At 60.4% G+C, this 10,785-nt stretch overlaps 2 protein-coding genes across 2 annotated transcripts in view; both read right to left on the reverse strand.

The window, feature by feature from the left end:
- Positions 1 to 583: 583 nt before the first annotated feature.
- On the reverse strand, positions 584 to 7,590 carry RAB1B (RAB1B, member RAS oncogene family). The gene is made up of 6 exons (XM_006771562.2): positions 7,472 to 7,590; positions 5,804 to 5,876; positions 5,420 to 5,515; positions 5,214 to 5,309; positions 2,096 to 2,227; positions 584 to 2,010 (listed from the first exon to the last, which is right to left on the reverse strand). Exons 1-6 carry the CDS (start codon positions 7,483 to 7,485, stop codon positions 1,816 to 1,818), a joined length of 606 nt encoding a protein of 201 aa, XP_006771625.2. The 5' UTR covers positions 7,486 to 7,590; the 3' UTR covers positions 584 to 1,815.
- A 668-nt stretch (positions 7,591 to 8,258) lies between these two features.
- KLC2 (kinesin light chain 2) overlaps positions 8,259 to 10,785 on the reverse strand; it is a 13,109-nt gene continuing 10,582 nt past the window's right edge. The window contains exons 13-17 of the mRNA XM_015568965.1: positions 10,288 to 10,396; positions 10,052 to 10,210; positions 9,857 to 9,981; positions 9,574 to 9,631; positions 8,259 to 9,237 (exon numbers count right to left, since the gene is read on the reverse strand). Coding sequence (XP_015424451.1) covers positions 9,154 to 9,237; positions 9,574 to 9,631; positions 9,857 to 9,981; positions 10,052 to 10,210; positions 10,288 to 10,396 — 535 coding nt within the window. The 3' untranslated portion in view covers positions 8,259 to 9,153. The remainder of the gene's footprint in view (positions 9,238 to 9,573; positions 9,632 to 9,856; positions 9,982 to 10,051; positions 10,211 to 10,287; positions 10,397 to 10,785) is intronic.

The raw sequence follows: 10,785 nt of genomic DNA on the forward strand, positions 1-10,785 counted from the left end.
GTCCGAGTGCCACCGCCCACCCCAACCTCAGCGACACGTAGGCGGGACGCCCATCTCTGGCACATGCGCCCCTCCACCTGCCCAGGTGTCAGCCAACAAACCCACCAGCCCGACTAGGTCCACTCGGCCCAGCACTCACCCCCGCTCTCACCCACCGGCCAGAGGCAGTACTGAGGTCTTCAGCGGGAAGCACTGCCACCATCGGGGGCAGAAGCCTGGCTGGAAGCCAGTGAAGTCAGAGAGGGGGCTGGGCGGACGTGGGCCAGGCCCAGTGGGGCACAATGCCTGGGGTGCCCCGCTATTGCCCATTCACAGCCTGTGGGCCGAGGGCGTGTTGGCACCACCAGGTACTCGCTGATGGCCTGCCTCCTTCCCTGTTGGAATCGTGCTGGGCCCCATGGGGACAGACCGCAGCACAAGCCCGCAGCTCTCCTGGCTTCGGGAAGTGGGTCAAGGACTTCGGACAGCAACCCTGGGATGCAGCCCACGCCCAGACCCCTGTGCAGCCCACCAAGCCCAGGGCTCCAGTTCCAACCCCCTCCTCAAGGCGGCTCCCACACAGACCACACACAGCCACCACAACTTCCTTGCAAAAACCCTCGGCTCACCGGAGGGCCAGTGGAAATTTATTTTTTTGTCCTTTCTGTCTTTTCCCCAAGTGGCTTTTCCTTGCAAAATGCCTGACATGACCAGAGGGGAACCTGGGAGAAGGGGGGCACCCTAAGAGGCAACCCAGGGACTTAAATACAAGCTGGAAGGCAGGGCACAGGTGGGACAGGCGCGAGACAGCACAAGGGACATGGCTTGTCAGGTAGAGAACAAAGGTTTTTTTTGCAGGAAGAAGCTGTGCCAGAGGGCCAGGGGCTAGGATCCTGGGTGGGAGGGGGTGAGAAGAGAGACCCCCAACCCTGGGTTGCACCCATATTCCCCAGAGAAGTAGCAACAGAGGATGAGGACCTGCCCTTGTAGGCTCCAAGGAAGGGGAGAGAAAGCCACTGCGCTGCCTCAGGGAAAGGGAGGTGCTGGCAGAGTGAGGGTTAAGGCTGGTGCCGGGCCTCTGGCAAGGTGTGCCTTCCACCTCCGCCTGCCTTGAGGACAAAGGGGCACGGTGGGCAGGCAGCACATGGGCCTGGCTCTGGCAGGGCAGGGGGTGGCAAGAGCGGGCTCCCTCTGGGCACAAGACACAGGCCCAGCTCGGCTGCCCGCCCACCTGCACTAGATGGGCTCAGACCTCACTGGCTGGACAGCTGGAGCTGTGAGTGTGGGAGGGGTGGGAGGAGCGGTAGGGAGGAGGGGAAAGGGGGTGCTGTTGGGCCCCTGTAACCCCATGCCCGTCCTGAGGTCCGACCTAGGACCCTGGATCCCAGGTTCTGGTCCCGGTCCCATTTCTGGCGCCGGGCACTGACTTCAGCCTGGGCAGTAGAGGCCAGGAGGCCCTCAGTTCGTGGGGAAGGGTTGGGCAGGGGAGAAGGACAAGGAGAGAAACCCACTGCAGCATACATGGGGGCCAGGGGAGGGAGACAGACAGAGGGCCCTCATCCCAAAGAAAAGTGTGTGGTGGCGTATCTTAAGTTACCTAGAGGCAGCAGCAGAGCAGGGCCCACCGCGCCCCAGCCCCAGGTCCTGGGTGTCCTCCCTTGGGGCCTGGCAGAACCGAGGCTCAGGGTGGCAGGCAGATGGGCCAGAGGGAGATGAGGAGCCAAGGACACCCCAAAGCCACAGACTCAAATACCCCAGGAGAGGGAGGCACCTCCTGCCCCCTCCAGGAGCATCATCTGGAGAAGGTGTCCCTCCTGTCCCACCCCCGCGCCCCTTCTAGCAACAGCCGCCACCAGCTGGCTTCACAGGGGTGCTGTCGATCTTGAGGTTGGGTCGCTCACCCCCGGTGGCAGCCCCCGGGCCCATCCGCTTTTTTATTTCAGCAGCCATGGTCATGAACGCCTGCTCAACGTTGGTGGCGTTCTTGGCACTCGTCTCCAGGAAGGGGATGCCCAGAGAGTCTGCAAACTCCTGACAAGGGGAGAGAAGAGGAGAGAAGTGAGGCATGAGAGGCAGTCGCCCCAGCCACCCTGGGAGGCCCGGCCCGGCCGCTCACCTTGGCTGTGGTGTTATCCACCACCTTCTTGGTGGTGAGGTCACTCTTGTTGCCCACCAGGAGCTTGTTCACATTCTCGCTGGCATAGCGGTCGATCTCCTGTAGCCACTGCTTCACGTTGGCATAGGATTCCTAGGGCAGCCAGGGCGGAAAGTTACTGTGCTCCCACCCCTACCCCTACCCTACACTTGGAGAACAGGGGCTTTGAGGGGAAAGGGCTGCCCTGGACTCCTGAGAGCAGGAGCCCGGGACTCAAGGGACCCACAGGAAGCGCCTTTCTCCAGGCTCCACTGTCCTCCCTGGCCTCCTCCGTCTGAGACTCCAAAAGCCAGCCCAGCCCCGCCCCAGCCCCTAAACAGTGTAGGCCTAAGGGCCTGCAGCTGCTTCTCTCTCCCTGACACACAAAAAAGGTCCAACCACATGGGGGAGCAAATGGCATCAGGAGAGAGGCCAGGAAGAGAGAAATCGAGAGTAACAGGTTCGCAAGGATCACCAAGTTCTCGCAGTGGCCTTATAGTCCCTTTAAGGTTGAGGTCTTGGAGCCCATGGTGGGTGAAGGGAGCTTGCAGCAGAAGAGACCCTGGCCTATGAGGGAGACAGGGATCCTGGGAACAGAGTCTAGCGTGCATCCTACTTCTGGCCCCAACAGCCTCCTCACTCGGCTCAGGGGATCTGCCATTCCCGCCCCCAGCCGGCATGCGGGGAGGATGGAACTTTCAAGGTTGTGCTGGAGCCAGAGAGGACAGGTATCACCGGGGTTCACACTTACACCCCACCCCCACCCCCCGCCATGTCCCAGGCTGGGCCCTGTGCTGAGCACTGGGGATACAGAGGAATGAGACCTGGACCGTGCCCTAAAGCACCGGGAAAGGAAGGACGAGACTGGGGATACAGAGGAATGACACCTGGACCGTGCGTGCCCTAAAGCACCGGGAAAGGAAGGACGAGACCAGGACACACGGTGGCGTGACAGGGTGCTGGGTGCTGCAGGGACGGGAGCTGCTGAGCTCCGGGACTACCACTGCCTGCGGAGCCTCAGCTGACCCACACCTGCAGGGACGAACTGGCCTGTGAGAAACCAAGTGAGGGGACGGGGAAAGGTGCAAGGGGAGTACACGGCATGCGCTAGGTCACGGAGTGCGAGGGGCATGGTGCCTTTGGAGAGTGGGAGAAGCTGAATGTTGCTGGGACGCAGGCTCTGAGCAGGCAGAGGGCGAGGAGCAGGCTAGCGCCTGGAGGAGCTTAGCCTGGCTGCATCTTAGACAACCAGGAGCCAGTGGGGGGTTTTCTTAGGAAGGGAGTGGCAGGAACACACCTGTGTTCTGGGAAGACAGTCCTGGCAGGAGTGGAGGCCAGATCAGAGCCGCAAGATGGAGACCAACAGGGACGAGAAGCTGTGCCTGAGCCAGGGGGTGAGGCAGGGAAGAGCACAGGACCCAGGCCGACTCTCCTGGGTGAAGCCCTGGCTCTGCCATTGACTGTGTGACCCTCGAGATGTCACCTGGGGAGCCCGTTTCCTCCCCCCTGTAAAGCAGTGCCTCCCAGGGGGGCTGAGCATGAGATGATGAATGCAGGCCTGTCCCACAACAAGAGCTGAATTAGGAGCTGCTGGTACCCCATCACTGCTGTTAGGAGGAGCCAGATTTGAGAGAGAGGATGGGGGAGGGCAGAGGGGGCTCAGACTGTCTGGACGGGGGAGGGAAGGGTGTTCTCGTCAGGCTAAGAGGGCTGCGAGCGCTGGCTCGGGGAGAGATGGCGAGGCCAGTGCTGGACACGCTGAGTGCCGCAGAGGGGCAGAGCTCAGGAGAGGCTGTACAGGAGCACGAAAAGGTGCGCTCGGAAGCAAAGAACCCTGGATTCAAACACTGGCTTTGCCTTTCTGGGCTGTGAAACCAGGGACAAGTTACTTCACACCTCTCCCAGCGTGTCTCCTCACCAGGAAAGCCGGGACCCACCATTTAGTTCACTGGGTAATGTTGTGAAGATTAGAATACAGACACAAAGTACCAGCAGAATGTCGGACCAAGAGAAGATGTACAGTGAGAGCTACTCAGACATAGGAATCCCAGAACGTAAGACAGAAGCCAACCACCAAGGGGCCAAAACCATGCAGGGAGTCAGGAGGAGGCTTGGGGCAAGGTCAGGAAGCACAAATATGGGGTATGGAGGTCAGTACAGGGTGAAGCAGTGAAAAGCCACTGAAAAGATCATCTAGCGCAGCAGGCACTGGGAGAGCTGGAGTTAGGAGAGGACAGAGTTAAAGCCACGAGAGGTGATCTGGGCGAGAACTGCAGTGAGGTCACAGGATTTGGCAGTTAGAGGTCCTTGGTGACCTTTGTCTGAGTGGAGCACAGTTCACCCACAGCTTGTCCAGGAGGCACCACCACGAGTCCCTGCTGAGCCAGACAGCTCAGCTGCCCCTACGAGCAGGGACTCCTCCTGTAAGCAAGCATCTCCACATCCCCAGAGCCCGAGGTTTGGTAGAAAGAATGAAGTAGAATCAGCGGACTAGGCTTTCTGTCTCTGCCACGTGACCAGCTGCAGGACTCTGAGCGAGTCTCACCGCTCTGACCATCTCACCTGTGGAATGGGAACACAATGCAGACCTCTCGAGGGCTATGCACACCAAAGACGGACAGGCTCTGTCAGCCATGAGGCATGCCGTGACTGTTTCTATTGCTGCCAAAGACACATGCCGAATGCTGCCGCAGCAGGCGCTGGGCTCCCAGGCCTCTGCTCACACTGCGCCCAGAGTGCAGGGCCCCCTCGCTTCCTTGCCTAAAGCTCTCCACTGGCTTCTCTAGTGTCTTTACACAGGAGGCCATGGGCCCAGCACAGCGACCAATCAACTGACTTAACTCCCTCAAAACACAGGTGCCTGGATGGTCTAAAATAAGGTGGCAAGTTTGGCGGGGAGGGGCGGGGCCTGGCTCTGTGAAGACCCTGCAGCAGGGCCTCTGAGGATCTATTTTTGCTCTGTTTCCCTCTGGGTGAAATGGGTCCGGTCCAGTCTCCTTTCCAGGCCACATCAGGAAGAGGATGGGAAGAGTGAAAAGAAGCCAGAGTCAAAGGCCTGAGGCTGAGACAGCAAAGCAGGGGAAGGTGAGCCCAAGAGTACCTGGTCGGTGACGTCATACACCACAATGATGCCATGAGCTCCCCGGTAGTAGCTGGAGGTGATGGTCCGGAACCGCTCCTGACCAGCCGTGTCCCACTACAAGACAGTACGGGAGAGGGCAGGTCAGCCCTGGGCTCCATGCCCAGAGCCCTACCTTCCATGGCGGAGGCCCCTGCACCAGGGGCCGTGGGAAGAGCGACACTCACGATCTGAAGTTTGATGGTTTTGCCATCCAGCTCAATGGTTCGGATCTTGAAGTCCACCCCGATGGTGCTGATGTAGCTCTCTGTGTATGTGTCATCCTGGAAGATCAGAGGCCAGTGAACTGTCCTGAGTGGACAGGCCGGAGGCCTACCTAGAAAACCTTCCTCAAGTTTCCTGCCCCAGCAAAGCTCCTAATTGCACCCAGCTTGCCAGCCACCTGCCCTTGTTCAGTCAGCTATGTTGCTGGCAGGTCCTGCAACTTCATCCTTGATCCCCAGGTCTGGCAGCTACTGTGCTCTGGGCAGCTACTGTGCTACTGTTGCCCATTCTCCCTCCAGCCACCAGCCAGAAACCCAGAAGGATGGTATGGGAGACTTCTTACTCACAGCAAACCGAAGGAGCAGGCATGACTTGCCCACGCCCGAGTCACCAATCAAAAGCAGCTTAAACAGGTAGTCACTAGAGAGAGAGGATGGGAAAGTGTGAAGGCAGGTAGGGAGCCCACCGCCATCCTCCTGGAGCCACAGGTACAGCGTTCTCCCACACTGACATGCCGACGCTGTTCACAAGATCCTCCCACCAGTCCGAGGGGAGGGAGAGCTGACCACGCCCTCACACAGCTGGCCAAAGGCATGAGTATGAATTCCCACTTTACAGAGAGGGAGACTGAGGTCCAGAGAGGGGCATGACAAAAAGTCAGGTGCCAGAGCTAGGTATCCCACCCTGACCCCGGACACACTCCATGGTCTGGAGCCCAGCAGGGACTGTCCAGGGAGCTGCCTGGACTGCCCGGGGGGGACCCGTCTTGGCAGGGGAGGCCCCAAAGTGGAAGCTGGGCCCAGCCTGGCGCTTGTAGAGGGAACATCTGTGTGAAGAGCACGGAATGAAGCCTCTCGGAAGTGGGGGCAGTAACCACATCAGCAGGTGAGATGTACTGAGTTCCTACCTGTGCCTGACCCAGTGCTAAATATTCCAAATGCCCCCTCTCAGTTAAGCCTCGCAACCGTTCAACGAAGAGGGGTGTTGTTATTCCCAGTAAATGAGGAAACTAGAGTCGGGAGAAGGGAAGTGACTTGCCCTAAGTCACACTGCTGTTGACTTTAAGACTGGACACCAGGTTCAGGCCCCAAGTCTCCGTGAGGGCCGGTCAGTTCCCTCCTCTAACCCCTGACCATCCCGCTCAGAGTCCGCTCCCCAGGCAGACGTGAGGCCTGGGTCTGGAGGAGAAACGGGAAGAGGCAGAGGGGGAAGAGAGCCGGCTCTTCGGGGCGCTGTCAGCGAGAGGCTGGCAGAGGTGGGCCCCCCACCCCCAGGCGGAGTGACCGGGGCTTGGAGGAAAGAGAATGTCCCTGGAAGGGGGCAGTCGCCCAGTTCATCTGAGCATCAGCGGTGACAGCGAGGGAAGGGGTGTGACGGCGGCGCTGGAGCTGCACCGGGGAGGAGCGAGCAGGAAGGGACCGGGAGCGGCGGGGCAACCGGACCCACGGGGGCAGGACCTGCGGCGGGAGGACCTGCGGGAGAGCCACCCCGAGCGAGCGGCGCCTCGGGGCCTCCGCGTCTAACCAGCCCCGGGACCAGCCCCGGGAACCAGATTCCGGGAGAACGGGAAGAGCAGAAGGATCGACCGCCCGACCTCAAGGGCCGGAGTCTGGACCGAGACCGGGAACCGTCTGGTGAGAGACCATAACGCTGAGGGCACTGTCAGCACCCAGATCGCCACTTTCAGCCAAGTGGGGAAACTGAGGCCTGGAGAGGCCAGGGTTGCGGGGTCACCTGACCTATGAGGCCTGTTAGGGTCAGTCCCTCGGGCTCCCAGTAGTGTCCCTCGGGGTCGCAGTCTCTGGGCCCCGGGTGCAAGAGCTAGGGGTGTGGAGCCGGGGTCCTGGGGGCCCCGGGGGAGGGGCAGGACCCGGATGTGGGGGGGGGTCAGCGGAAGAAGGACCCGGATGTGGGGGCGCCGCACAGTCCTGACCCGAGCAGGACAACCCGGTAAGCGCACAGCCCCGTACTCGGGATCGAGGCTACGCCGGACGGCGCAGGCGGGGCTCACTCACTATTCGGGGTTCATGGCGGCAGCGGCGGCCCGCTCGGTCGCTCCCAGTCGGCTCTGCTCCGCCTCCTGTTCCAAGATGGTGGCCGCTCCGCCCCAGAGGCCCCGCCCGCGACGCGCAGCCGCAAACATTCCTGACTGGGACCGCTGCGTTGCTCCTTGGGACTTGTAGTCTCCTTACGTTGTCCAACACACTCCGTGGCGCAGGCGTAAACCGGGGAGCCCGAGCCTTCTAGCTCACCACTGCGCATTGCCTTCTGGGGCTTGTAGTTCACTCTCTATACCTGGGCTTTTGGACAGCGCTTGGGAGCCTTATGGTGTCCTGGAGTTGGAAGCTCTATTGGAGGATGGGCTTGACACTTTAAACATGTCCGGCAGAGGCAGTTATCCCTACCCTCCCACCTCCGGAGTTGTATTAGTAGAAGTTTATTTCTCCAGGGTTCTTCGTGTCCTGGCGTTCCTAACTCACAGCCACAGGCCCGGGAGAAGGTGTCCTCATCCAATTTTATAGATGGAAAAATCAAATTCCAGCAACTCGCTCAAGGTCTAACAGCTTACTAAGGGGCAGAGCTCAATCAAAGCCCACAATTCTCTAGAACCTCAAAGATGAAAACTTAGATCTTGACCCTTGGGACCCCAATTATGGGAAAGGAGAGTATCTGGGCTCCAGTTGGAGGAACGGGACGTGAGCGACACACACACACACACACCCTTCATTCGCAGCCTTTCCCAACCCCAACCCCAACCTAGACCCTGGGAGCCCTGGACTTCAGCCCCAAAACAAGCCCGGCTCAGATTCAAACCATCTTTATTTCTACAGCAACATTTGAAAATAGAGAACGACCACCTCACCCCACAACTGGAGCAGCCCCTCCTGCCACAGCAGGGACATCACTGTCCCTCGAGAGAAGCTGCAGGCGTGGGAGAAGGCGTGGCTAGATGGCTCGACAGGCAGTGCCTGGGCAGGGGCGGGAGGGGCAGTGCATAAGGCCGGGATGCAGGGCAGGGCCCGGCATTGAGGGGGCTGGTAAGGGGAGGACTCTCCATCCTGGGGCATGGAGCGATGGCGGGGCAGGACGCACCCCTCAGAGTCCGCACCCCTCAGAGTCGGGAGGAGCGCGACAATGCCCAGGGAACCCTTTGGGGAGATCCCCAGATGTGTTGTGGAGCCTGGGAGATACCACCGCGTGGAATGGGAGTGATTAAGGCCTGGGCGGTACCACTAGAGAAGGGCGGGTGAGGGGAAGCCCAGGCAGTAGGTAGACTGAGGAGAGGGGTGCGGCCAATAACTTATTTCTCTATATACAGAAGCAACGGCCGGGGGCAGGGCAGGGCAGGGCAGGGTGCCAACGGGAGGGCAGTTACTTAGTGTTCTTGACTCCGGGTCAGGGGATGGGAGGCCACTGATCTCTACCTGGAAGACCCCCGCCAGCCTCTTTCACGGGCTCTGAACCTAGGGGAAGGGGCCCTGCTGGAAGGAATAAATAAGGGGTAGAGCTGGGGCCGGGCAGGCCCAGCCTCCAGGGCTCAGGCTGAGATGACAAGGAAGGAGGTTACCCTGAGATTGAACAGAAAAGACAGGGGTCCTTGGGAGAGACAGGCAAGACAAGCAGCAGGCCCATGCGCAGGGCTGGGGGTGAGGGCAGTGCCGGGCGGAGGCTGTGGCGACTGGCTGCCCCTTCAGGATTAGCCCACCAGGGAGCTTCGTCGGGAGAGGTCCATGGAGCTGGAGCTGAGGGCGCGGCTGTCAGAGAGGCCTGTGCCTCCAGGCTGTGGGCAGAGGGGCAGGTGGCTCAACCTTGTGCTATTGCCAGTCTGTGCTTCTTTGGCCAGAAGGGAAAGGGGCCTGACCAGCCAGAACCCCTGACCCCACCCAGGCCCCACCTGGTACTGACACCCTGTCCACCTCCAGTGCCTGTGGTACTGGCCACTTGCATGTCCACCCAAGCAGGGGCTGGTTTTCCCTAATTTGTCTCCCCAGTGTCCAGCCCAAAGCCAGAGACAGAGACAGGTAATGCTGCTGGATGAAGACATGCTTGAGCAGCTCATCAGGTGCAGAGGGCATGCAGGCCTCCAGCCCTGGGCCTGGGCCTCCACCCACCATACCTGGGCTGGCTCTTCCACACTCTTGTTAAGGAAGTTGAGAGAACTGGCCCGCTTCATCCTGAGGGGAAAGGAAGGCCAGGATGTGCCCATGGTGGAACTGGGGAAGGTGGGGCAGGGGATCGGGTTGGGGTTGGGGAGGGAAGCTGATGGGAAAGGCACAGATCTGGTGGGTAGTGGAGCTTGAGAGAGATGAGGAGCGCACCGAGTCAGGAGCTCATTTGGGTTGTTGGGTGGGGTCTTCAGGCTCACCCTGGGTGGTAAACTTGTCAGGGCAGAGGCTGACCTGGGGTTTGGGGGCTCCTGGGGGCCACCACCCTGCAGCTTCTTCACCAGCATTTCACTGCTGCGCCTCAGAGCGTCTCGGAGCTTCCCAAAGGAGCCGCTGCGCCGCAAGGAGCCACTGCCGTCCTGTGGTGTGGACATGCTCGTCTGTCATGCTGGCTACACAGCCTCCCGGCCCACCCCAACCCCTACTCACCCCACTCCACTCGGCTGCAGGCCCTGCCTCCTCCACGTCAGCCTCAGACCGAGCCCCAGCACCCCCGGCCACATCTCGGCTGCCACGGCGGTCTCCCCGCCCACCACTGCCATCTTTCAGCAGTTCCACCACCTTGGTCTGGCTTGCAGGGTCCAGGCCCTAAGGAAGTGGAGGGCATATTCGGTGAAAAACAGGGCCAGGTAGGTCCCTGCCCAGTCCTCAGGTCTGTGGCCCACCTGCTTGCGGCTGCGGCTGGCACAGTCCTCCAGTGTGTGTGCAGCTTCCAGCTTGCCCTGGCGCCGGTACAGGGCCCCCAAGCTGCGCAGGGTGGTGTTGACTGTGGGGCTGTGGACAGACAGTGGGACAGCCTCAAATTCTGTGTTCCCCAGGAACCAGGGCCTATCCTGGCAGCCAGCCCATACTGAGCTCTAAGGAACCAGCCGGCCAGCCAGGATCTCAACCCTCCTAGGTGTCAAGTCCTGTGATAGGAGACCCAACTGCACTCTCCATCTTGGAATCACTCCAGGGCTTGGGACCTGGCCCCAGGGACCTAAGTGGGATATTGCCACTCGGACTAAAAGCTGGGAGACTCAAGCCCTGGCTGAGCAGCTCAGTTGGTAGAGCATCACCCTGATACACCAAGGGGTATTTCAATCCTTGGTCAGGGCACATACAAGAATCAACCAATGAATGCATAGGAAGTGGAACAACAGATTGATGTTTCTGTTTCACTT

Source organism: Myotis davidii, unplaced genomic scaffold (genome assembly GCF_000327345.1).
Source record: "Myotis davidii unplaced genomic scaffold, ASM32734v1 scaffold425, whole genome shotgun sequence".
NCBI classification, from domain to species: Eukaryota; Metazoa; Chordata; class Mammalia; order Chiroptera; family Vespertilionidae; genus Myotis; species Myotis davidii.

What these genes read in the sequence shown, in the direction of transcription:
- RAB1B (XM_006771562.2), bottom strand. An exon ending in GCCTGCTCCTTCGGTTTGCT is followed by an intron (nt 5,516 to 5,803) that starts GTGAGTAAGAAG and finishes CTGATCTTCCAG; the next exon opens with GATGACACATACACAGAGAG. An exon ending in TGGATAACACCACAGCCAAG is followed by an intron (nt 2,011 to 2,095) that starts GTGAGCGGCCGG and finishes TCCCCTTGTCAG; the next exon opens with GAGTTTGCAGACTCTCTGGG.